Here is a 25,671-nt window from a genome sequence, read left to right on the forward strand (position 1 = left end):
TGGTCATTTCTGAAGATAAAAGTGCTCCATTTTGAACAAATTTTATTTACAGTTTTATTGAGAAGACCAAGAAAAATTTTCAGTTCTTTTTTTTTTCATTGGACTCTCATTCCACTATAAGAAGTATTCAGAAATTAGGAACTTGCCAAGATTTCCTAGAAAAATAGATTTTTTAAAATAGCCTTACTGGGTCTTGTCACTTTTTAAGATGGTATTGTCAAAAGGCAATGTGTGTTATTAGATGTTTGGTGAGGTTTGCATTAGCACCGTATCTTGAAAGGCTGATTTAAAAAAAAAAACAAACACATTGCCGTCAAGTTGATTCCAACTCATAGTGACCCTGTAGGCCAGTGTAGAACTATCCCATAGGGCTTCCAAGGAGCACCTGGTAGATCCGAACTGCCAACCTTTTGGTTAGCAGCCAAACTCTTAACCACTGCCTCACCAAGAGGAAGGCCAATAGTGACTTTTATCTGCCAAATGTAACACCTGACTCCTATAAAGGGATTCAAGGAATTTATACAGCTCGGCTCTTTTGGCCATTCCGTCACCTCAAAAACAATAAAATTCCTTCCCTATCTCGGCCCCTTCAAGCATATCTCACATCCAAAAGTGCTGATTGTCTATTTATTTATGGTGCAGTGTGAGGCTGTGTACAGAATTTCCCCTTTCAGAGAGTCAGGGTTTATCGTTTTCCATCTGAATGGAAGTTTGTGGAACATGGTGATAATGAGACCAGGTTCCTGGGTGAGGTTTCCCTGTAGGTTGGGCACTAGCCTAGGGAGAAGCCCATTTTCCCAGGTTTCTATAAATGTCTGCTGTGAGACTGTGTGTGTGTGTGTATTCCCTAGCTCTTTCCACTAAGAGGATTTGGGAGCATCGATGCCCAGTTACCGAGCAGACACACGTGCACACACACACACACAAACATGCCCACACATATGTTCCTTGACAAAGTCATCCCTTCTCCTGAGGATATGGCTCCAAGTCTATAGTACAGATTTACATCATTTTTACAAATGAAGGACAACACTTAACGTTTAAGTTGGTAGCAAACACATTCTTGGGCAAGGACCACATTCTTGAAGATTATCATGACCTGCCATGTTGTTTCAGAGATAACTACACTAGTGAGCTCCTGTCAGACCCCTGTTACTACAGGAGTTGGTTATTCCCTGGGCCCAAACATATTCCCAAAGCCCTGATTGAACACAGGCAGCCTGCCCATTCATCTCTGTTGCTCCCAGTTGTCTTCTAAATACACAGCAGTTCAAAGGAAATGGCACTCTAATAACTTTTCCTAATGAAGAACAAAAGGTACAGGAGAAATGTTTGATATGGCTCCCCAAAAGTAACTAAGAAATAATTTATATATATATGTAATTATTACTGTATTTTTAAAATTAGAATTGCGGATCATTCTCAGTAGATGGGTTATTGTTATAATCACAGACCTGGTGTGTTGAGGCTCTTTCTGTGTCTGCAGAATTCTGGGTTTAAGACTGTGGTAAGTTTTTGTCTGTTTCTTTTAGTCAAGTACAGTAACTGTGCCCAATTATCATATTTAATAATTTTGACTTCCAGGTGACCCCTCCCTGCCCACTTATTATTGCTATTGTGATCATCAAGTAACAGTTGGTTAAAATTATTGGCTTCAGCAAGGCTTCAGGATAACATGTGGTTTTCATTGGGACATCCATACTCCTCTTTTTCATTACTGAGCATCCTCTTTTAGTTATTAAAAATAATAACCACTATACTAGCCCAGGAGTCCCTGGGTGATGCAAACAGTTAAGGGCTTGACTACTAAATGAAAGATTGGTGGCTCAAACCCACCCAGAGATGCCTCAGAGCAAAGGCCTGGCGATCTGCTTCCTCATGGTCACAGCCTTGAAAACCCTACAGAGCACATTTCTGTGAAACACGTGGGATTGCCAAGAGTCAGAATCAACAGCACGGCAACTGGTTTGGGTTTTCTGTTTACACTAGCGCAGTCAGCCTGACACTCCCCAAGTGGTTCTCAGTGGTGGCCATTTTGCCCCCCAGAGGACATCTGGCATTGTCTGGAGACATTTTTGATTGTCACAACTTGGGGCAGGCAGGGGAAGCTTTTGGCATCTAGTGGGTGAAGGCCAGGGATGCCGCTGAGGATTCTACAAGGCGCGGGACAGCTCCCTCCCAACAAAGAATTATCTGTCCCAAAATGTCAGTAATGCTGCAGTTGAGAAACCGTGCCTTGGACAGAATAGCCCCAGAATAATGGCTGTGAATGGACTGAAAGAGGAAAGAGGGCTGGATCCATTCATTCACTGACTTGTTCCTTCCTTCATTCATTCATTTATTCATCCAGTATTTATTGAATGCCAACTATCTGCTAGGCACTATCCCAGGTGCTGGGAATACAAAAGTAAACAAGACATACAATAATCCCTGCCCTTGTGGAACTTATATTCCTGTAAAACCTATTGCCATCGAGTTGATTCCAACTCATAGTGACCTTATAGGACAGAGTAGAACTACCTCATAGGGTGTCCAGGGAGCGCCTGGTGGACTCGAACTGCCAACCTTTTGGTTAGCAACCAAGCTGTTAACCACTGCACCACCTGGGCTCAGTGTGCAGGAAATGGCAATAAGCAAAAAGATGTGTAATGTGATTTCAGATAGTAATAGCATTGTGGATACGTATGAAGCAGAGAGGAGACAGAAGACCAGGGCTGGCCCGGGCTTCTTGGGATGGGGTGGTCTTGGGAGGGACGTTTAATAAAAGATATGAGTGAAGTGAGGGAGCAAGAATTACCTAGGGGAAGAGCAGTCCAGGAAGAAAACAGTAAGTGCAAAGGTTTTCAGGTGGACACCTGCTTGACAGGATCAGAAGGGAGCACACCCTGCCCACTTTAGTTCCTGTACCTCTTTGTTCCTCGCATATCTGAAGGATGATAAGAATAATGGTGCTACTGTTTACCAAGTGTTGAAGAAAGGAGAAGCCATTATAATGGCACATGAACAAAATCCATTCTTTGCTCTCAATTTGTTTAAAGGCTGTCTTAGTCATCTAGTGCTGCCATAACAGAAATACCACAGGTGGATGGCTTTAACAAAGAGAATGTTTTCCACATTTCCTAAACAGGGAGAAACAAGGTCTTTGAGAGAGGTTCTGAATGCTGCTGAGTAACCTGGACATGTCAGAGTCACAGGAGGCTTGTTAAAAATGTAGGTTCCAGGGTCCCTGGACCCACTGATCAAAAATATTTAAGGGTGGAGCCTAGCAATCTTTATTTTCCCTAAGCACTGCCTGGTTTTTTACTCACAGTAATAGAAAAAGACCTAACTAAACAACAGCAGGGCTCAGGTGGTGGTAAAATACCCTTTAGAGTGGGCAAATAGGATGGAAGTCTATCAGTAAGTAGCTAAGGCCCAAGCCTCAGGGTCCAGAGGCTAGAACAGGGATTTCTGGGAAGAGAAGGACAGGTATTTCTGGGAAGAGAAGGACAGGATCTCAGACCTTGAGGTTCCTTAGGACAGGAATTTAGAAACAGTGAAACAAGGCAGGAACTCTGTTTTTTGCACTGAGTCACAAGTTTGGGACTGAGTCCAGGAATCATAGCAGGAGTTGGATTATTTGACGAGAGATGCAAGGTTACACCTGAGCTACACCAAGGTTGGTAATGTGAGTCCCAGGGTGTTGGACTAGGAGCTTCTAAACCCCTCATATCTAAGGCCCAAGTCTTCAGGAGAGAGTCGAGGCCTCTTCTTTGGGGAGAGAGAGCTCAAAGGTGGAGACACCCCAGGACCTGATGGACTTAGGAACAGGAGTCATGAGCAAGTCTGGCAGAATCCGCACTTCCTTGTTTCTCAGGATGACAGTTGGCTCTGTTCTCAAGCTCATTTCTTTATGTGCAGTCACCACACTCGCTTTGCTCTTAACCATGCTTCTCAGTTCCTTCTGCAATATTTTAGGAATTTTTATTAATTTGCTGAGTAAAAGGGTCCCTTACAGTTTAGAGAACCTAATTTGTTTATGAACATTTTGGTCGTTTCTTTCCCTCTCTGTCCACTATTTTAAAAACAAAACAAAAAAAACCTGTTAGTATTCAAATATTTCTTTAGGGTGTAGAGATTTACAAAATGCCAAGAATATGTACATAAATTGCAGGAGTTCAGGACATATGGACGCATGTTCAGATTGGGTGATCCCATGGACATGCACTGAGTGATGAGGCCAGCCCAGAATTTTCTTAGTCAGCATGACCTTAGTGATGGTGACTCCATGGGGTTTGCTGACAGGAAGACTGGAGTCTGAGCCCTGGCCTGGTCACTTACTAACTGTGGCCTTAGGCACACAACGGAGACCCTCTCCACCTCATTGTCTTCATCTGCAAAATGGAGTTAATAGCGCCCAGCTCCTCTTGGATGCGTTAAATAATATATGTCCATAGAACCACTAGTACTATGTCTAGAAACATAGCACACAGTAAGTGGTAGTTATTACTAGAGCCCTGGTGGCGCCATGGTTGAGTGTTCGGCCGATAACCGAAAATTTGGTGGTTTGAACCCACCAGCCACTCCTCAGGAGAAAGACCGGACAATCTGATCCTGTAAAGATTACAGCCTAGAAAACCCTATGGGGCAAGTTTCTTCGGTCCTGCTGGGTCACTGTGAGTCAAAATCGACTCGACAGCACACAACAACAACATTATTACTGTATTCTAGTACTAGGTAAATGTTTTTATTGGCCAGTGGTTCTCAAACTTCAGCGTGCATCAGAATCCTCTGAAAGCTTGTTAAAACACAAACCGCTAGGGCCCAGATTGTGACCCAGTAGGTCTGGGATCAGACTCCCTGGGTGGCACAAATGGTTAAGCGTTCAACTACTAGCCAAAGCTTAGTGTTCGAACCCACCCAGAGGTACCTCAGAAGATAGGCCTGGCGATCTGCTTCCGAAAGGCCACAGCCTTGAAAACCCTGTGTAGCAGTTCTGCTCCACAGCATGGAGTCACCATGAATCAGAATCAGCTCCACGCCAACTAACAACAGCAGGTCTCCATCAGACCTGGGAATTTGCTTTCCTAACATGTTGGCAGGTGATGCTGATGCTGCAGGTCCAGGAGCACATTTTGAGAAGGCCGTGTAGGCATTACTGCCCTTAAGGAGGTTGTGCCTCTCACTGGAACAGACAGGAGAATCCGCAGAAAGAACTTAGCTCTCAAAGATAACTTCTTTCGCTTACTCTCTTTCTTTAATGCGCATTTCCATTCTGAGCTTGTCGAAGTTGTTCCTTTGTGATTCTTTCTTGCTTCATTCTGTGGCTGGATGTGATGGGGCCATGGAAGTAAACGTCTTCCAGGAAAAATGATGTTTTTATCAGGAGTGTCAAGAGGTAGTGGAGTATCCTGGAAAGAGCAATGGGATTCTGCACCATCATTTACCTACCCCTTACTCTGCTGTATTTTCTTCATAGTATTTTTGACAATGTGAAGCTATATTATTTAGTGGTTTTCCATTAAAAAAAAAAAATTGGCTCTCTGCCCTCGTAGAATGGATGCACCCTGAGGGCAGGGACGTTTTCTTTGTCTTCACCATCGTATTCCAGAGCCTTGATCAATGTTTTACACATTATAAATGCTTAACGTGTATCTGTTGAATGAATGAATGAATGAGTAGAAATGCACCTGCTCTGTTCTTCTGTTGGAAACCTGGTTCTATCATTAATAATGTTAATAGTAATAACTGCCCCGTGCAGGTGAGCACCTATTGGGTGCTTTTCATACATTTTTTCATTTAATCTTTTCAACAGCCCTTCAAGGGAGATGTGATTATCCATATGTTATAATTCCACAGCTCTGTAACGGAAACTCACAAAGGTTCATGATCTTGCCCGGAAGTACGTGTGCTCATTACTGTAGTTACATAAGATTATTCTCTTGCAAACAAACTTTCTTCACTTGGCGTCCTTTATGTTTTTTGCCTTATATAATGCCACTTTCATACCTTAAATGGACTACTGATTTCTTAGGACTGGGATTCAGGGTCAAGAGAGTCCTGGACCTTTCTTTTCCTAGCCTGCAGGAGAAAAGAACCATGTCACATTCTGAGCTCATGCAGTTGAGCTGAATCATTCATTTCTTGTTTTTTAAGTCCTTTTTTTTTTTTTTTTTCTGCTGACCTCCAAGCAGAGTTCAGCAGCTTTTCCCCTGGTTTCCCTGCAACCCAACCTTCTCCCTCAACCCCAAACATTTTCAGCACTCCTCTCATGCTGCTTTTCACCTACAGACCCCTCGCTCAGCACAACCTGCCTTCTACTGTAAAGAAAATAGAGGTGAAGAAGATTGACCTGCCCTAGTTCTCTTCCTGTTTACCTGTAAGCTTACCTAACAAATTGTTCTGCCTCCTGACTTTCTATCTCAGAAGATAAGGTGCTTCCTCCAGGCAAACCCTCCTCCGACTTGACCTGGAACCCTGCCTTCAGCCACTCTCCTTCACTTCAGTATCTTCCATCTCTTCCCGTGGAATTTTTCCCCTTGGGCTTCACACATGTTCATATGTTACTTGGGTTTGAGGTCCCTAATCCCTTCCCTCAGATCTGTATGTCCCACCCCTCCAAGCAACAACCATGGCCTCAATCTTCCCTTTATCTCAGACTTCTTAAGAAGTATGTCCTCATTATTTCAGTCTGTCAGACATTATCCAGCATAATTCATTTATTTAAAAACTTTTATCGTTAGCCCAAGACAGGAACCATTCCCAAAGCCAACTCTTCAGACAGGGATTGGACCAGACTATGGGACAGAAAATGATACTGGTGAGGAGTGAGCTTCTTGGATCAAATAGACACATGAGACTATGTGGGCAGCTCCTGTCTGGAGGGGAGATGAGAAGGCAGAGGGGGACAAAACCTGGCTGAATGGACATGGGGAATACAGGGTGGAGAGGAGTATGCTGTCTCATCGGGGAGAGCAACTAGGAGTATATAGCAAGGTATATATATAAATTTTTGTATGAGAGACTGACTTGATTTGTAAACTTTCACTTAAAGCACGATAAAAATTTTTTTTAAAAAGCTGTTATTGAGCACCTACTACTATTCAAGGAATGGGGATGTATCAGTGAACCAAAGGTCCCTGGCTTTGTGGAGCCTGCCTACCAGTGGCTTCTCCCATGACCCCTACTGTAACTGCCATTAGTAAGGTTTCCAGTGAACAGTGGCTTTTCCCAATCTCCTTGGCAGCATTTGCCTTGGTGACAACATCTTCATTTTATAATCTTCAGCCTGGACCCCTCTTTACCCATCTGCCCTGGTCCATTTGTGCTGTTCCTCCTCCGTCCACTAAACGCTGGAATGTTCTCCAGAGTTCTGTATTTGGTTCTCACCAGACTCCTCCTGCTCTCCCTGAGAGATTGTATTTACAGCTGCAACTATCATCTGTGTGCTAGCAATTCCCAATCCATAGCTAATCGTCACCTCTCCCAGCCCCACAGGTGCAGTACCTACTCGTCCCAGAGGCACCTCAGCTGTAACATGTGAGATAGGAAGCTCAGCCTCCTCACCACTCTCACAGACCCCCTTCTTCCTGCAGTTCCTCTCAAGATTGATTGTACCATCGCCCATCTATGCTTCAAAGCTAGAAGCAGAGAAATCATCCTTGAATTCCTCCCCTACTTACTCTTCTCGTCCAGCCCACCAGCAATTTCTTCTGATTTTCCATCTGAAATGACTATTCTTTAGCCCTATGTCCATCTGATCTTCCTGTCACTTCAGGCCCATCTTCCACATTTTCCAGTTGCTGAAAATGTGAGCCCACAAGTGTCCGAGTAGAACTGAGCTCCACGGGGTTTTCAGTGGCTGACTTTTCGGAAGTAAATTGCAAGACTTTTCTTCCCAGGCACCTCTAGATGGACTTGAACCTCCAACCTTTCAGTTAGCAGCAGAGCATGTTAACCATGTACACCACCCAGGGACCTACATGGAACCTGGGTTCTAGCTCTAGTTCTGCCACTACCTCTGGCCTTGAGCAAATTCCTTAATTCCTCTGGCACTCAATTTGCACATTGTTAAGTTTAGAGGATCTATTAGGACCCCTTTTAGCAGGAGCATCCTGTGATTGCCCTGACCTTTGTGTCCTGTGCTGCATCTCCTAAGAGAGCTTCTCCCTTTTTAAGGTTGGAAATAACCAAATTGATTGCAGAAGAGCCTGGCTGGCAGCACTGAAGCAGCATTTCCCCTTAAACTCTTTTGCAAATATATTTTTCAGCAAGAGTCTAAGGAAGTAAGCCCCTTGGCCAGGCCCCAAGGCATTACTGGAGACCAAGTGAACAACCGAAGGTCTCTGGCTTTGTGGAGCTTGTTTACCAGCAGCTTCTCCCGTGACCTCTGCCGAAACTGTTAGTAAAGTTTCCATTGAACAGTGGCTTTTTCCAGTCCTCATGGCAGCATATGCATTGGTGACAACGTCCTCATTTTACAGTCTTCAGCCTGGACCCCTCTTTACCCACCTGCCCTGGTCCATTTGTGCCATTCCTCCTTCCTTCCCCACACGCTGCATTGCCAAGGAGTCGGAAAGGAGCCTCGTGCCCACTAGGTAGCTCATCTTAGACCCATAAAGCCTGCGAGTTGGAAGAGACCTTAGAGTCACCTGAGGCATAATTCTCTGTCCATTCATAGCACACAGGCCGTGTAGGGAAATCGGTGAGACTGAGCCCACTCACGTGCGAAACAATGAGCCAAGGTTGGTTACATCTACCTCAGAGTCACAGGGGGATCCATTGTTAGAATTCAAGGTCAAGAGTTCCCATCTCTGCTTTGTGCTCGGTAGTCATTATATTTAAGGGGATGACCACGTTTTACTATACTTGGATGAACACCATACTTAGGCAGTTGTTTGCTGTGCAGTTTAAGTGGGTACGTCTATACAGGCAGCTGATCTGTGCATTTCCTTGCAATGAGTACAATGAGATTTAGAGTCTTTGTTCCTGGGGACTTGCTTCTCACATAATGTGCACCAAAAAACAAAAACAAAAATTTCTTTTTTTTAACATATCAGGCCCAAAGTAACAATATCGACTTTCTAAGTGGCTCAGGAAAATAAAAGGGCTGATTTCTTGGAAGAACTAGAAACGTTGAAATGCTGAAGAGACCAACGTTTGCTTTTCTCTTATATGACAGAATAAGAAAGGTATTTTAAGCTAGAGAGCTGAGTTTCTGGTGCTGAAAGACAAGGACTTTGGTTTGGCTCTGCAGAGCTTATTGCTGAAGGGAATGTCGCAGGCGTTTGTGGAACGCCACATTCGATCTAGAGAATACAGGCTCTGCTTAGTATATTTTTCATCGATACCGCCTTTCAGTTAATTAATGTAACAAATGCCTTTTACTGCAGGGCCACATTATCTGAGTTGGTAGAAACTTCCAGTTTTAAAGGCCTCCAAAGAAGAAGATTATTGGGATGACATTTGCAAAAATAAAATCTAACGTTCAGAATTAATGAGTAAGCTTTGGCCCTCAATAACAAATGAAATGTGTAGCCGCCGTTGAAAAGTGTTTGCTGCCACCTGCTGGTCTGAAGGGAAAACTGAAAAGAGCCCACTGGGGAGTTGCCCTAAGGAGAGAAGGGGACTTGTGGTAATTAAGCAGTTTATGACTTTACTGTCCTTCAAATGATGCTGATGAAAATTCTGAGGGCCGAAGGACCTAAATAAAGGAAACAATCTTATTTAGAAAACCAGTTGTTGTCGAATGATTCCAACTCATGGCAACCCATGTGTGTCAGAGTACAGCTGTGCTCCACAGTTTTCAATGACTGATTTTTCAGTAAGGAGATCACCAGGCCGTTCTTCCGAGGCTCCTCTGGGTGGACTCGAACTTCCCACATTTCTGTCAGCAGCTGAGCATGTTAACATTGGCACCACCCAGGGACTCCAAAGTAGTCTTTCCTTGGTTGGCTTAAAAGGCCAAAAGGAAGAATTCTTTTTTTTATAATATCATTTTCGAATTTTTCGTTGGTATCATTAAAATCTAGAATTTTGGCTTAATGACATACTATAAATAAAGGAATTTTATGTGGCAGGTCAAGAGACCCCAAAGATCTAGTGGGTCATGGGGTAAAATGTGTAGTAACCTCTATAAGCCTCACTCAGTTTTCTCATTTATAAAATAAATCATTACTAAACATTCCTCAGGCTCTTAGAGTCTGCATGTCTGTTAGTATTCCTTTCTGGGTAAAGATGTCAGCTCCACTGGCTCTCTAAGAAGCAGGGTAACTAGTCCAGATATGGCCTCTCAGATTCAGAAAGCCCCAGGTTTAAACTGAAGTTTAAAGGAACAATGCCCCTTGTTTAGATCCAACCAAAAACCAAACCTGTTAGCATCGAGTCGATTCTGACTCACAGCTACCCTATAGGACAGAGTAGAACTGCCCCGTAGGGTTTCCAAGGAGCACCTGGTGGATTTGAACTGCTGACATTTTGGTTAGCAGACGTAGCTTTTAACCACTACACCACCGGGGTTTCCTTGCTTAGATCAGCTCTGCAAATAACCATTTCCTTGGAGCCCAGTGATTAAGTTGAAAGCAAAAGTGAAATGGAGGGGTATGTGCGGTACCTTAAGAAAGGGACCGGACAGCCTCACCCCTTTCCTGTCCACTGACAAGTAGATGGATGGCTGCCAGCTCTCTTGACATGTCATTCATTTGCAGGACCACTAGACATTTATGCTTATCCTAGCAGGATCCTAATTCCTCTCAGGAATGGAGGAACAGGAAGAAAGGGGTAGTACACCACACACACACACACACACGCACACGCACACGCACACACACTATGGTCATGGTTGATCATTATTTTTCTGTATAAAAAAGCTTATTAGAAAGTATAATGACCCCTGAAAATCCACATGACATACAGCCTAGAACCAAATTTGGTCGCCTGCCCCTCACTTTCTGGCTGCATCACTTGTGAGTGAGCAGGAAGTCCTGCACTTGTTTATTTCCTTCAGTTATTGCCTCTCGATTGGAATACCTACTGCACCCTAGGCCACGTGCTAAGCACTGGGGCTTTTTAGCAAGGAATTAGACAGACATGGCTCCTAGTCTCATGGAGCACGCAGTCTACTGGAGAAGAGACATGAAACAGTAGTTGTAAGGGTGATGAGCTTTAAGACAGAGGAGACTGAGGCAGAGGCGTTACGTATGCCCTGGGCCCAGTGTAACTCTTTCTCCTTCCTGTCTGCCCATATCATTGTCCTCTTTGTAAGTTTGCAGAAGGCCTGGATAACCTCCAGTTCAGCACCCAAGCCGTTCTTTCCTGCCACTTGAGGACAGACAATAATAGCCCTTCTCCAGGCCAATCCAGAGATTAAAATGGACCGTTTGGGTACGAGATGGTAGTTAAGAAAGGGAGAGTATCGGGAAACCCCGAATTCTTGGTCACAGAATAACCCCGGGACTGACTGAGAGTGACAAAACCACAATTCTTACAGGCATTAATTCTATGACATAAGAATTATGCTAGGGAGTCCCTGGATGGTGCACACAGTTAACACACTTGGTTGAAGGTTTAAGCCCACCCAGAGACACTTCAGAAGAAAAACCTGGCAATCTACGTCTGAAATATCAGCCATTGAGAACTTTAGGGAGTCCAGTTCTACTCTGACACACCGAGGTCACCATGAGTTGGAGTTTCTGTGTGTGTTTTTTTTTTCAATTATGTCAAGTAAGTCCCCTTATCTGAGAGTTGGGGGCACGACTCAGATTTCATTTACAGATAGAGACATGGTGGATATGAAGGCTTTATAAAGTTTAAGAAGCAGAAATGAAAATTATTATTGGTAATATAGCAAGAAGTACTTCTAATAAGTCAGATAACAGATTTCTTAAATCCTTTCAAAATCTAGTCATTAAAAAAAAATACCCCTTGTAACACCAAGGAGTCCTTGTGACACAGTGGTTAAGCGCTCAGCTGCGAACCAAGAGGACGGTGGTTCAAACCCACCAGCTGCTCTGTGGGAGGAAGATGTGGCAGTCTGCTTCCGTAAAGATTACAGCTTCGCAAACCTCGTAGGGGCAGTTCTATCATGTCTGTAGGGTTGCTGTGAGTCAGAATTGACTCTATGGCAATGGATTTGGCTTTTTGTTTGTTTGGGTTTTTTTTTTTAAATACTAAACATGTTAACAATAGTTTTTGCCACCATCTCTGTAAATCACACCGCAGTGTGATGGATCACTTTTATGTGGTCCTTCTCACCATGGTCTTCTAACTCCCACCAGACTGGGTGGGACTATGCAGATCAGGTGTTTGTGGCCCACCAAGGGGATTGAACAGCTTGTTAATGATGCAAATAAGGTGCATGGCACCCTTATGGGGGTGGAGCCATGCAAAAAAGGTGTATGGAACCCTAATGAGGGGATTGGTCAGTTTTGCCATCCTCCTAGGCTTAAAATCAGCCATCCCAGAGAAAGACAGGGGGGCATCACCACAACCAAGAAGAAGATCTGGAAGTGGAGTGTGTCCTCTGAGCCCAGGGACCCTTCACTGAGAACCTCCTACACCCAGGAGACAGACAGAGCTGTAACCCCAGAGATGGCACAAGATGGTGAAAAGCAGCAGCAGAGAAACAGCAGCAGAACAAGGAGACCAACACAAGATGGCAGTTACAGTGGGAGTTCCCACCCACAGAGCAAGACAGCTGAGTGCCTTCGGGCAGGAGGCTTCCTGGAGAAATGCGGTGCCTCCGGGCACTTGTTGATGGAGCTAGGCTGGCCAACCCAAAAGGAGCAAGGGAGCTGAGTACCTTCAGGCAGGAGGCTTCTTGGTGGAGTGGGGTGCCCCCAGACACTTATTGGCAGAGCTAAAGAGCTTTGGAACACTTCAGTAGAGCAGAGGCCATCCCAAAGGGCTAAAGGCCAGAGAGAAGCCTGCCTGTTATTGTGGTCTGTGAGTTCTGTGTGGCCATTACAATGGATTACTAAACCCCGCAGAGAAGTAGAGAGTGCTGGGGGAGGGGCGGCTGGTGCCAAAATTGGCAAAAAGGTTGGAGAAGGAAGGTGTTTCTGACTCTGCCTCGTAGGAATCAGCCTCAGGCTGTTGATTTTGATTCTCCTACCCCCTTGTGAAGGTAGACGAGGTCAGACAACGCTGCCGCCACACCATTTTTACACACACCTACTGTTAGCTTTAAAATAACTTCTTAATCCTGCACTCCTAAGAAATTAAGAATTTATAAGTTGTTTTTAATACTACTTCTTTCTAGCACCCCCAAATACAGAAGGAGTCCCAGTATATCAAGTATCTCTGCTGTGATGATGCAAGGACTCTAAACCAATGGGTCACAGGAATCAGGATTGCCAAGGTGAGAAAGCTTTTGGACTTCACCCTATCTTGAATTTGCTAACCACTGCCTACCTTGTGTCCAGTCTTTGTCCTCCTGTGAAATAGTTGATTCGTTCTTCACTGCAGCCACAGACATTATCTTGCTTATTTCCCTGATGGGTTTTTAAAATAGGTAGTTGTGGTAAAAACATGGACCTCTCCAGTGACCTGAGATCCAACAGTTTACCTTCACATGGCACTTTTCAGATAATGCATGGAGAGTTATTGTAAATAGTGCAGAGCTCATGGAGAGTTTTGCAAGCTTAGTGTGCAGTTAAGAAACACAGGATGTTATCTACAGTAGAGCTACATAGAGATGTAGCTAATCAGAATTGCTTGGCTAAAGCTCTCCTTTCACATACGCCCACTCCTCACTCATCGACATGGTTAGGTTCCAAAGACTAGATCGTTTATGCAAAAATCAGCATTATGCAAAATGGAGGATGACCACATCAGATCACAAAATGGAGGATGACTACATCATTATATAACAGCCAACCTACATCATTACATAACTGCCAGACCACTGAGAATCATGGCCCAGCCAAGGTGACATATAACTTTAACCATCACAGCCAGTGTTACTCTTGCCTCACACCTTGGCATTCATTACTGCCAGACATATGTCGTTAATGTGCAAAATAGTTAGATAGTAGATTTTTCAGTATTGTCATGAATGAGACATGTTGGATAATGAGATAGTGTAAGTGAGAAGTAGGTGTATAGGTAAAAGTATTAACTGACTGAGGTAAGTCTGAAAAATTATCTAATAAACAATTAATAAAGAATAAACAATTTGTAAGTTTTTTATTGAAAGAGTGATCTACTAACAAAAACTCAGCAAGGAGTGAAAAGAGCTGTCATGGAATTTTTTTTTCCCTTAATGCGTATATTACAATTGACCGCCAGAGTTCAGGATAATGGGTTACGTTCTCCTTTTTTATTTCCCTCCTTAGTATGGAAAGACTCTTTATGATAACTATCAGCGGGCTGTGGCAAGAGCTGGGCTTGCCTCTCGGTGGACAAACCTGGGAACCGTCAACACAGCTACACCAGCTCAACCTTCTACAGGTACTAAGTGGAGAAGAAATTCTGACACATACTTAAAACTCGGGGCCCTGGTGGCATAATGGTTCAGAGCTCGGCTGCTGACCAAAAGGCCAGTAGTTCGAATCTACCATCTGCTCCTTGGAAACCCTATGGGGCAGTTCTCCTCTGTCCAGAGGGTTGCTGTAAGTTGGAATCAACTCAGTGGCAATGGGTTTGGGTTTGGTATCTTCTTTAACTCTAAATTAGCATTGACTGACAAGATTCGACCCAGGCAAGGCACGTAGGGTTCTGAATTCATTGGCTTTTAAGAATTCCCGGATCCCTTTCCTGTCCAGAGACCCAAAGAAATTTTTTCACCTCTGAGCATTTTTCTCTGAAATTGGGATCGCTTGCTTCTTTTTTTTTTTTTTTTTTGCTTTAGTAAATATTTTTTATTTCTTACCAAGTTTTTTGTCTTAGTTTTGTAGAGCTGCCATTACAAAATACTACAAACTGGGTAGCTTTAAGGAACAGAAATTTATTGTCTCACAGTTCTGGAGGCTCGTAGTCCAGATTTGGGTGTTGGCATGGCTGTGTTCTCTTAGAATGCTCTAGGGAAAGATCCGTTCTTTTCTTGCCCAGCTTCTTGTAGCCCCAGGCATTCCTTGGCTTGTCTTTTCTCGGTCTGTCTGTGTCTTCACATGGCTGTCTTTTCCTCTATCTCTCTGTGTCTCTTCTCTTTTAGAAGGACGTGCTCAGATTGGATTAGGACCCACCCTACTCCAATAGGAGTCCTTAAGTGGTGGAAGTGGGCAGTGCTGAGCTGCTAACCAAAAGGTTGGAGGTTCAAGTCCTGCCAGAGGAGCCTCAGAAGAAAGGCTTGGCAGTCTACTTCCAAAAAATCAGCCATTGAAAACTACGGAGCATGGTTCTTCTTTGACATACATGGGGTCACCATGAGTCAGAATGGACTCAATAGCAACTGGTTTTCTACTCCATTATGAGCTTATGTTAATTTAGCTGATAACTTCTTCAAAGACCCTATTTCCAAACAAGGTCACATTCACAGGTACATGGGGCTCAACATACCTTTTGGGGGAACACAATTCAATCCATATATCTTGTAATTTTTCTAGTTATTCTTTCTAAGGAGCACCCTACCTCCCACTGAGCTGATGTACCAGCTATTTTATTATGAGCTGAACTGTTTTAGAATAATTGGGACATCTTGAGAATATCAGCCATTTCCCAGAATTAAGAAACTAGTATCTTGCACAGACTGTCACCTAGACAGGTGTCATAGCCTGGCAATGGCTGGGTGATTGATCTGTAGTAGGAAGTGTTTGAGTCTATGGTTAGCAAGTAGGAAGAATTATAATCAGAGTTGTATTAATTCAAATCATAAACTCCCTCCATTCCAGGGCATTACCCCAGACCCAGTGCCCTCCGGGGCATTGGCTTTACCAATTATGTATGTATGTTAAAGGCCACTGTGGATGCTGTTAGATGCTGTTATGATAAGGCACCCAGGAATCCCACATCAACCCAAGCCACCGGTATCGCTCCTGTGAAGTTCCCGAGGGAAAGAGATCTATACCCAGGAATTGTGGGAAGTAGAATTCTACATTCTGATTTGCTGGGCTAATGTCCTAACTCCCAATTCAGGGCATTCTGGGAGAGCAAGTTAGAGCATGTGGCTTAAACTCCCGGCCTGAGATGGTTGTCACAACTCGAGTAGGAGAAGGTGCTACTAGCATCTGGCAGGTAGAGGCCAGGGCTACAAGTAGACATCCTACAGTGCACTGGACGGCCCCCACAACATGGAATTTTCTGACCCAAAATGTCAGTAGTGCTGGAGTTGAGAAACCCTACTCCAGGTAATATAACCTCCTACCTTCCCTGATAGTTTCTGACCTTTATCACTCTCCTCAGACTTCCAACCCCTGACTCCTTTACTCTCAGCAGAGAAAAATGGAACCATCAAAGGAGAACCCCCTTACGTTCCCACCACCAAACCCAGTGACTTACCTGCACATCCCCCCATCCTGACCTGCTTTCCTTGTAGCCTTCTCACAAGGCCAGTTCTCCGTTCGTGCTCTGCTTCCCATTCTCTCCTGCCTTTACAAGGACCTTGTCTCTCCTACTTTACCAGACCCTGCTCCTCAGCATCGCTCCCCTCTTCAAACTAACTTAAAAAACCCTCCAAGGACCCTATGCCCTCCTCCAGCTACTGCCCCTTCTCACAACCAGACCATTCTAAAGGGTGTACCACGCTTGCCTTCTCCGCTTTTCTACTTGCTATTCACTCTCCATCCCATTTCAGTCAGGCTTCTGCCTCTGCTCCCCCACAAAAAATGCTCTTACTACCAAAAACCATAAATCCATTGCCGTCAAGTTGATTCTGACACATAGTGACCTTATAGGACAGAGTAGAACTGCCTCATAGGGTTTCCAAGGAGCAGCTGGTGGATTTGAACTGGCAAGCTTTTGGTTAGCAGCTGAGCTCTTAACCACTGCACCACCAGCACTAAAGTGCTTATTATACAGCCTCTACATTGCTAAATCCAGTTATTATAAACTCCTCTTTTTATATGACCTGTCAACAACATCAACACAATTGACCTCTTCCTCCTTAAAATAATCCCCTCTACTGGCTTTCGAGATACCACATACTCCAGATTGCCCCCCCACACACACTCTGGCTGTTCTTTCCCAGCCTCCTCTGCTAACTGTTCTTCTCTTATTGCTGTTCTCTTGTTCCATCAAGTCCATTCTGACTCATGGCGACCCCGTGTCTGTCAGAGTAGAACCATAGGGGTTCGATGGCAGATGTTTCAGAAGTAGATCACCAGGCCTTTCTTCCAAGGTGTCTCTGAGTAGACTTGAACCCCCAACCTTTTGGTTAACAGCCAAGTGCATTAACCATTTGTACCACTACGCCGCTTTAAATGCTGGCATTTCCCAAAGTTCAGTCAGTACTGACTCTTTTCTTTCCTTATCTGACGTTATCTCCCTAAGTGATTTGTATACTCCCACGGTTTCGTTACCACCTACGTGCTGACCAACCCTAAATATATAAATCCCAACCCAGACATCTGTACCACATATCCCAACCCATATATCTAATGGTCTTCTCAGTATCTTCACTTGGATGTATCACAGACACCTCAAACTCAACGTCTGCAAGCATGAACTCCCCATCTGCCCTCTAAATTTGCTCTTTATTGTTGTTCTCTGTCTCTGTAAATGATACCTGTCCAGTTGCCCCCAAATCCATTCAGTCCTAAACCCTGCTGATTCTAGTTTCTAAATCTCTGTCAGGTCTGTCCACTTCTGCCCATCTCCATTGCCACCTAAGCCACCATGATCTTCCATTTGGCCTGATGCAGTGACATCCAGCTGGACCCTGCCATTGTAGGCATCTCTTCCTCTATTCTCCTTTCTGCAGCCAGTTGTTGTTAGTTGCCCTCAAGTCGACTCTGACCCACGGTGACTTATGTACCGCGGAACGTTCCTGCATCGCTCTCACAATCACCAGCATGTTCGAGACCATCGTTGTAGCTCTTGTGCCAATCCATCTCATGACGGGTCTGCCACGCCCTCACTGGCTTTCTACTTCACCAAACATGATGTCCTCCCCCAGTGATTGGACCTTCCTGATGATGTGTCCAAAACAAGCAAGTCGGACAATGTTCTGCAGCCAGAGACACCTTTTAAAATGTGAATTTGACTTCTCCCCTCCCTAAAGCCCTTCAGAGGCTTCTTCTTGCTCCCAGATAAAGCCCAATCCTATCCTGGCTGACCAGACATGCAGCATGTGAGCCTTACTCACCTCTCCTGCCTCTTTCCTCCCCTCTGTCTTCCTGCTCCTGCCATCATGGCCTTTCGTTTGCCCCAGTTCTTCAAAGCCCCAAGCACCACCCTCCCTCAGGTTCACAGATGCTGTTCCCTCTGCTTATGATGTTTCATGCTTCACATGTCTAACTCCTACCCATCCTTCAGGTTTCAGACGAATTGCCTTAGCAAAGTAGCTCTAATTCATAATCTATATGATTATTAGTTCAGCGTCTCTCCTCCCCTTTATACTCTCAGGAAATCACGAGGTCCAGGACTGTTTCTGTCCTGTTAATCGTGGTATCCCCAGCACCCAGCACAATGCCTGGCTGATAATAGGTGCGCAGTTAAAATTAGTTGGACGGATGGATGGATGGTCAGAAGATGGTTGGGACAGCAAATCAAAAAATAAATTAGTACCTTTCAAGGTTTCTCTGCAGATGAAATAAAATAGTGTATGTGAATGACCTTAGTACCTAAAAAAACAAGGGCTCAATAAATGTTAGATCCATTCCTCTTAATTGCATAGAACCAATATTTGAAGAACACCACTGTAGCAGCCAGATGAGATTTCCATTGATTAAAAAGGGATTTTGCACCCAGTGAAACGTCCCTTCCTAGATGGTAAATTAAGCCACATTGGTGCTGTTGTAGAGCCTTGGTTATCATGAATCCTTCGCCTCTGTCATAGCCACGGGCCCTACAGAGAACAAATGTACTGTGACATTCTTATAAACCATCATGGGAGCTACCACTGCTTATTAATAAAGTGCTTCTGTGAGCACCTGGAGGGAAAACCCTCAGTCTAAACTTTCACTTTACGCCTTAGAATTTGTTGCTGTGAGCAGCTGCTGTGTGGGATTTTAAGATCTAAAGAGGTACATTAGTGACTAACTTGGAAGGAACGGAGCAACGGAACGGAGCAACTTTCAAATAGAAGGTGAAGTTTATTCTTCTGAGTTGTAGCCACAAAAACCAGTCAATTCGATTCCAACTCATGGCAAACCTATATGTGTCAGGATAGAACTGTGCTCCATAGGGTTTCTGGAAGTAGATCACCAGGCCTTTCTTTCAAGGTGCTGCTGGGGGGACTTGAACCTCCAACCTTTCAGTTAGCAGCCCAGTGTGCTAATTGTTTGCACCACCCAAGGACTTTCTCACTTACATGTTGTTGTTGTTAATTGCTGTCAAGTCAATTCTGACTCATGGCGACCCCATTTTTATATGTATGTGCGTGTGTGTGTGTGTAGACGTACACACACACATACATAATCACTAGTCTTAGCATCCTAATGTGTGCCTGAAACAATGCCATCTTTTAAAATCCTGTTCTTGTTTAATACCATTAAAGCCTCCTGTCCGCCTGAACTGACTGCACAAAATCAGAAGGGCTCTCACAAAATAGCATGTCCATTTTAGCAACCCAGGACAAAAATCACATTACATGTTTCCTCCAACATGCCCCCCCAAAAATAAAAAAAAACAGGTAAGGTGAACCTCAGTGATACTCTTGAAAAAAAACTATTCCTTGGAGTGAGAGGAGTTACTGGCCGACTGTATTTATTCAGGCTGTTTTGGGCACTGGTTGGGGAGCCCCCTTTGTCCACCCCTGCAACTCTACCCCGAGCCCTTGCTCAGGAGAGTAGTGATTTCCCAGACCCATGGAACCACTCAGGATAGGAACAAGACCACGCTGAGGTGTGCTGCCACGCTCGCACCTTGCCCCTTCCTGTGCTCTCGTGGAGAGGCCTTGCTGTGAAATCATTCCACTGGGACTGGTGGCCATCAGCCCTGGTCCCATGCTGTCTAACGCCTCCTCAGCTTTACTTAGCAGTTTTGGGCTGGGAATCTAGAACCCCATTCTGCCCAACTCCTCCCTCTTCTCCCACCCTTTCCTTCTCCCGCCCTTTCATTCTCCATGCCATTGAACCAGAGTCCTGGAGAAACAGAAGTAGAGCAAGGGCTGTGGCTGGGAGTCATACACCATGTGTGATCAGCGCATTTCTGGCTATGATTACCCAGCTGAAAAAAAAAAAACAGGCATTGTTCAATATCAAAGTGTATAACAGCAAGTACTTCATCCTGATGGGGCAGCAGTGGTTCAGTGGTAGTCTTCTTGCCTTCCACGCAGGAGCCCCGGTCTATCCCTGATCAATGTACCTCATGTGCAGCCACCACTTAGCTGTCAGCAGTGGCTCGTGTGTTGCTATGATGCTGACCAGGTTTCCACGAGCATCCAGACTCGGATGGACTAGCAGGAAAGGCCTGGTGATCTATTTCCCAAAAATCAGCCAATGCAAAACCCTAAGGATCACAACGGTCTGATCCCCAACCAAGCACAGGGATGGCACAGGACTGGGTAGCAATTCTTTCCATTGCACATGGGGTCGCCCTGAATCAAGGGCTGACTCGTTGGCGGCTAACGACAACAATTTATCCCAGATAAATTGCAGCTTTTAATTTCATATTTAGGGAATAGCCTTGGAAGCTTTTTCAATACTTATAAAATTATGACTTTAGGAACCAATTTAAGTCAGGATTCTTTATATGGTGACTGACAGAAATCCAATTCAATCCAGTTTAAGCAAAAAAAGAAATTGGGGATTGCAGGTTATTAACTCACAAAAGTAGGAAGTTCAAGGATAGACTGATTCAGGCACAGTGAGATCCAGGGATTTAAAAGCTGTCATCAGGACACTGTTTTATTCTTAGGCAGACCATCCCATGGGGTGGCGAGGATTGCCACTAACAGCTCTAGGCTTATGTTTTCCACATAGCGAAAAATCATGGTAGAAAGAGACTGCCCTTTTCCTGAAAAAGTCCCAGGAGGGCTGTTTCCTGCCCATTCCTCCAATTTGCCAGGCCTGAGTTATGTGCCCTTGGCAAGGTGGATGGTGGGACCAGCCCTTCACAAACCACATGGGTTAAAAATGGGAGGAGGGATCAGTCCCTGCCTTGAAATGCACTTGAATTGCACTGTAAAACTCCTGGGGCTCATGCATGTTTGCTAAATTCCAACCCCTAATTCCTTTGAGGACCCCTAGAGAGAATGGGAGAGACTGGTTTCTTGCCACTTGTCCACTGGGGTTACTAATACACTGAGTGAGCCCAGGACAAACTAGATCCCAAATCGATGGCACCTACAGAATATATATGTAACATATACAAATAAGTACCCTGAGTTGTCTCAAGATGGGACAGAGAACCCATGGAAAATATTCGGCTTCCTGGTACATGGAATGGAAGCTTAGAGCATTTGGGATATTACTATAAAGGTGATTCATTTGTTCTCCCAGACTGGTAATGACCAGGACATTGTAGTTGCATAAAAATGTGCAGTATGTTGCCGAGAAATCAGCCTGTGTATATATTTGGGCAAAAGAAGGAAAACGAAAGTATTTTTGCCCTTTAAAGGAATTTCCCCCAATAGTCTTCAATACTCAACTTTAATTTCTGTTTACTTTGTACACAGTAGAAATGGGGGAAGACAGAGGACATGCCACATGATCACCAAGGAATAGAAACTGAAAAGAGAAAAGGACGTTCCCCTTGAGCCCACAGAGAGGAAACCTTCCCCTAGAGCTGGCGCCCTGAATTTTGACTTCTAGTCTCCTGAGCTATAAGAAAATAAATCTATGTTTGTTAAAGCCACCCACTTGTGGTATTTCTGTTATAGCAGCACTAGATAACTAAGACAACCCCTTAAATCTTCAGCTTGTATTTCCTTTTTAGGATAACAACTACAGTTATCAAATGCAGGAGATACGTTATCAGTAGAGTAATTTCATCTAAACTAAAGTCCATAGTCCACTCTTGCCAGTTGTTTTGATAGCGTCCTTTATAACAGTATTTTTTCCTGATACAAGATTCAGCATTTAGTCATCAGGTCTCTTTAGACTCCTTTAATCTGGAGTAGTTCCTCAGCCTGCCCTTGTTTATCAAGTTACTAGCATTTTTTAAGAATACCAGTTGCCATGGAGTCAATTCCAACTCATGGCAACCCCATGAGTGTCAGATTAGAAGTGTACAGGGTTTTCAATGGCTGATATTTCAGAAGTAGATCGTCATGCGTTTCTTCTGAGGTGCCTCTGAGTGGAATTGAACTTCCAACCTTTTTTTAGCAGCCAAGCGCATTCATTAACTCTTTGCTCCAACTCAGGGACTCTTCAATAGGATATCTCTCGATTTGTTTTTGTCTGATGCTTCCTCAGAATTCATATATACACTTTGGCATTTTTGGCTGGAATACTACGTCAGTGCTTTTGGGTCCTCTTCAGGGTATCATAAGAAGAAGCATACATTGTCTATTTGCCCCTTATTGGAAACAGGAATTTTGATCACCTGCTTAAGGTGTTGTCCAATCTCTACTGTATAGATTTTCACTTTTGTATTTAATTTGTGGAGAGATACTTAAACTACATAAGTATCCCACTCCTCATCAAACTTTCCCTTCCTCTTTCCAATCTCCTGAAAATCATTAACAGCCTTCTTAATAGTTGTTACATAGGTCAATGTGTGTATCAAATTATTAGAAAAATATTTGAAAAGGTAAGTAAACAGTTTGTAAATATTTGCTGGAATAATAGCTAAAGCAATGTTTTGTGTTCACTAGATAAGGAATAAAAAACCTAATAATGTGGGCCGGGGATGGGAGCTCTGTGGTTCAGTCATGGGAGAGATGGCCTTGGCGTGTGGACATTTTGCCCACCTCCATTTTCCTTCAGGACTCTCTCCTTGGAGCCACACAAATGAACATACATCTTCTATCTGATTCTCACTGTGAAACCTCACCTTTGGGTGGGGAGGAGGCAAAGGGAAACAAAATGAGTGAATATCAGGACTTTTAGGGGAAAAAATCTAATTCCAGGGTATATCTGGGAGTTTACACATTTTGCCCAACCCCTGTGCCTACTTTCTGTGTCCTCAGTACTTTTTGTTGAGGATAATGTTCAAAAGTTGTTCCTGTACTCAGTATGGTATGAAACTGGAAAAATACATTTCAGAAAAAATCATCAACCACAAGAATTAAAAACAAAGAGATTTTCAGGGTTTATTCTTCAGTCACCAGGAAGTTTTAAATAGCAGGACATGCTATTTTCCAGGCCCCCAGTTAATCCAGATCTTACTATATAGCCTTTATAAAGTATTCACTTCCCTGAACCTTTTGCTGAATCCCATGTAAAGTTTTGCCATAGAACCCGAGATATTTTTTCTTTAGCTTTGGAGATATAAACTACTTTCTGTTTTCAGATTAACTTTCAAGAATGTTAAAAATGCCTTGCCCAGTCTTCTTTTTCTGTTCTTCCTTCCCAGGACTTAAACCCGACGCTGCTCAGCCCAATGGTCAGATTCCCCAGGCTGCACATTCTGTTAGTGCTGTTCTTGCTGAGGCCAAGAGACAGGTGGAACCGACCAAGGTAAGGCCAAAGAGTGATTTACATACACCCTACCCAGCTGTCCCCTAGGAGTCCGTGTTCTAAATCACTAGCAGCATTCTGGGGTGGTGTGAATGGCCAAAAGGTTGGCAGTTGGACCTAGAGGCGCCTCAGAAGACAGGCTTTTCCAAAAGTTTGCGGCCTGAAAAACCCTGTGGAACACCGTTTTACTCTGCAGCACGTGGGGTTAGCATGAGTCAGAACTGACTCAACAGCAACTATCAACAAGCAGTGTTCTCATAACTTTTAACATGAGAAAGTAGAGTTCTAACAACTAAGAAGTCACCATAATTTCATTTAGGTAAATGCTTATATTTTTTATCTTCAAGTAATATAGGCCAGAATTGAAAGGTAACACCGCTTTGAGAAAGTACAACAATTTTTTTTTTAATGATGGAAGTTGATACGTATTTTTTATCTAGTTACATTTATTTTGACGGAAGTGAATTTTTCTGGGTTTAATCAAGTGTTTTTAGCATCCTCTGAAAGTGGCACATGAGTTTTAAGCTCTTGGGATTTTCCACATTTTTTTCCTGAATAAATTGGGGCAACCAGTTAGTCAGAAGCTCTTCAGTGAGTGTTAACTGGGCCCCAGAACCAGATTAGATAATTACTAAAAGGGTTACACTATAAAATAAGCATTTTTGTTAATTATATTTTTCATTAATGTCTACATACACCCTCAGAGTGATGGAGCAGAAACCACATCTTAAAACAATAACAGAACGACATCCAATTTGTCAATCAATTATAACTTAAATAAATGTGTTAGTCCTATCTCCTCAACTACACTGTCGCTTCTAGAAAGGAGAGATACATTTTATTGCCAGAACTGGAACCAAAATATGCAAACAGGTACAACTTGTGGGTCAGGGAGCTAGGCTAGAAGTGCTGAAGTAAAGATGGCAGCACGAAAGAAGAGGCCAGGCTAGATCCAAGGCAGAACAGGAAACCCAGTGGTCACCGCAGACTTGGAGAACTGAAATAGATGGGCAGTGCAGAGTGGAGGTGTGTCCAGGACTGAGGGTCAGGGTATCACCATGGCTGAGAATCAGGCAATCAAGGCAGAGTCAGAGTCTACATTAAATAGTAAAGGTCAGAGCAAGCTCTAGGTCAACAAAGAGTCCAAAAGAAAGCAGAACACACGCGCCTAAGAAAAAGAAAGGTAAGTGGTCAAAAGTTCAAAGCAACAGTCAGGAACTACATAGACCTGAAGAAGCAAGGTAAAACAAACACACAAAAAAGATTAAAATGCTTATTAAGCAGATGATTAATGTTCAGTTAATACTAGAACCAACGTGGGTTCACTAAGGATAAATTTTGCTAAGTTGAATTCATTTCCTTTGTAGTAGGGTTATGTCTTAGTTATCTAGTGCTGCTTTAACAAAAATACCACACGTGTGTGGCTTTAACAAACAGAAATTTATTCTCTCACAGTCCAGTAGGCTTGAAGTCCAAATTCAGGGTACCAGCTCTAGGGGAAGGCTTTCTTTCTCTCTAAGCTCTGGGCGAAGGTGCTTGTCATCTGTTTTTCCCTAGTCTAGGAGTCTCTCAGCACTGGGACCCCAGGTCCAAAGATCACACCTGCTTCTGGCTCTGCTTTCTTGGTGGTATGAGATCCCTCTCCTCTCTACTCAATTTTTTATATCTCAAAAGATATTGACTCAAGATACAACCTATAGACTGATACTGATTAACATAACTGTTTCTAATCCTGCCTCATTAACATCATAAAGGTTATCATTTACAACACATAGGAAAATCACGTCAGATGACAAAATGGTGGATATCCACACGATACTGGGAACCATGGCCTAGCCAAGTTGATACATATTTTTGGAGGACACAATTGAATCCATAACAGGTTACAAAGTTGATAAATCTGATCATGTTACTTACTCTCTTGCTTAAAGACTTATCATTACCCTTCGCCTCATGATAAAGCCCAAATTTCTCAACTTGGCAGTAGAGACCCTCCATACACTGCCTTGTCTCTTGCCCTGAACCTGGCACACCG

The 25,671-nt window shown here is 43.7% G+C and overlaps 1 protein-coding gene across 6 annotated transcripts in view; it reads left to right on the plus strand.

Moving 5' to 3' along the window:
• APBB1IP (amyloid beta precursor protein binding family B member 1 interacting protein) overlaps positions 1 to 25,671 on the plus strand; it is a 150,062-nt gene that overhangs the window by 116,600 nt on the left and 7,791 nt on the right. For all 6 annotated transcript variants that reach the window (XM_064284925.1, XM_064284926.1, XM_023548856.2 and 3 more), the window contains 3 exons: positions 13,238 to 13,336; positions 14,313 to 14,427; positions 23,533 to 23,636. In XM_064284925.1, the coding sequence (XP_064140995.1) occupies positions 13,238 to 13,336; positions 14,313 to 14,427; positions 23,533 to 23,636 (318 nt within the window). The remainder of the gene's footprint in view (positions 1 to 13,237; positions 13,337 to 14,312; positions 14,428 to 23,532; positions 23,637 to 25,671) is intronic.

Source organism: Loxodonta africana, chromosome 4 (assembly GCF_030014295.1).
Source record: "Loxodonta africana isolate mLoxAfr1 chromosome 4, mLoxAfr1.hap2, whole genome shotgun sequence".
In the NCBI taxonomy this organism is placed as follows: domain Eukaryota; kingdom Metazoa; phylum Chordata; class Mammalia; order Proboscidea; family Elephantidae; genus Loxodonta; species Loxodonta africana.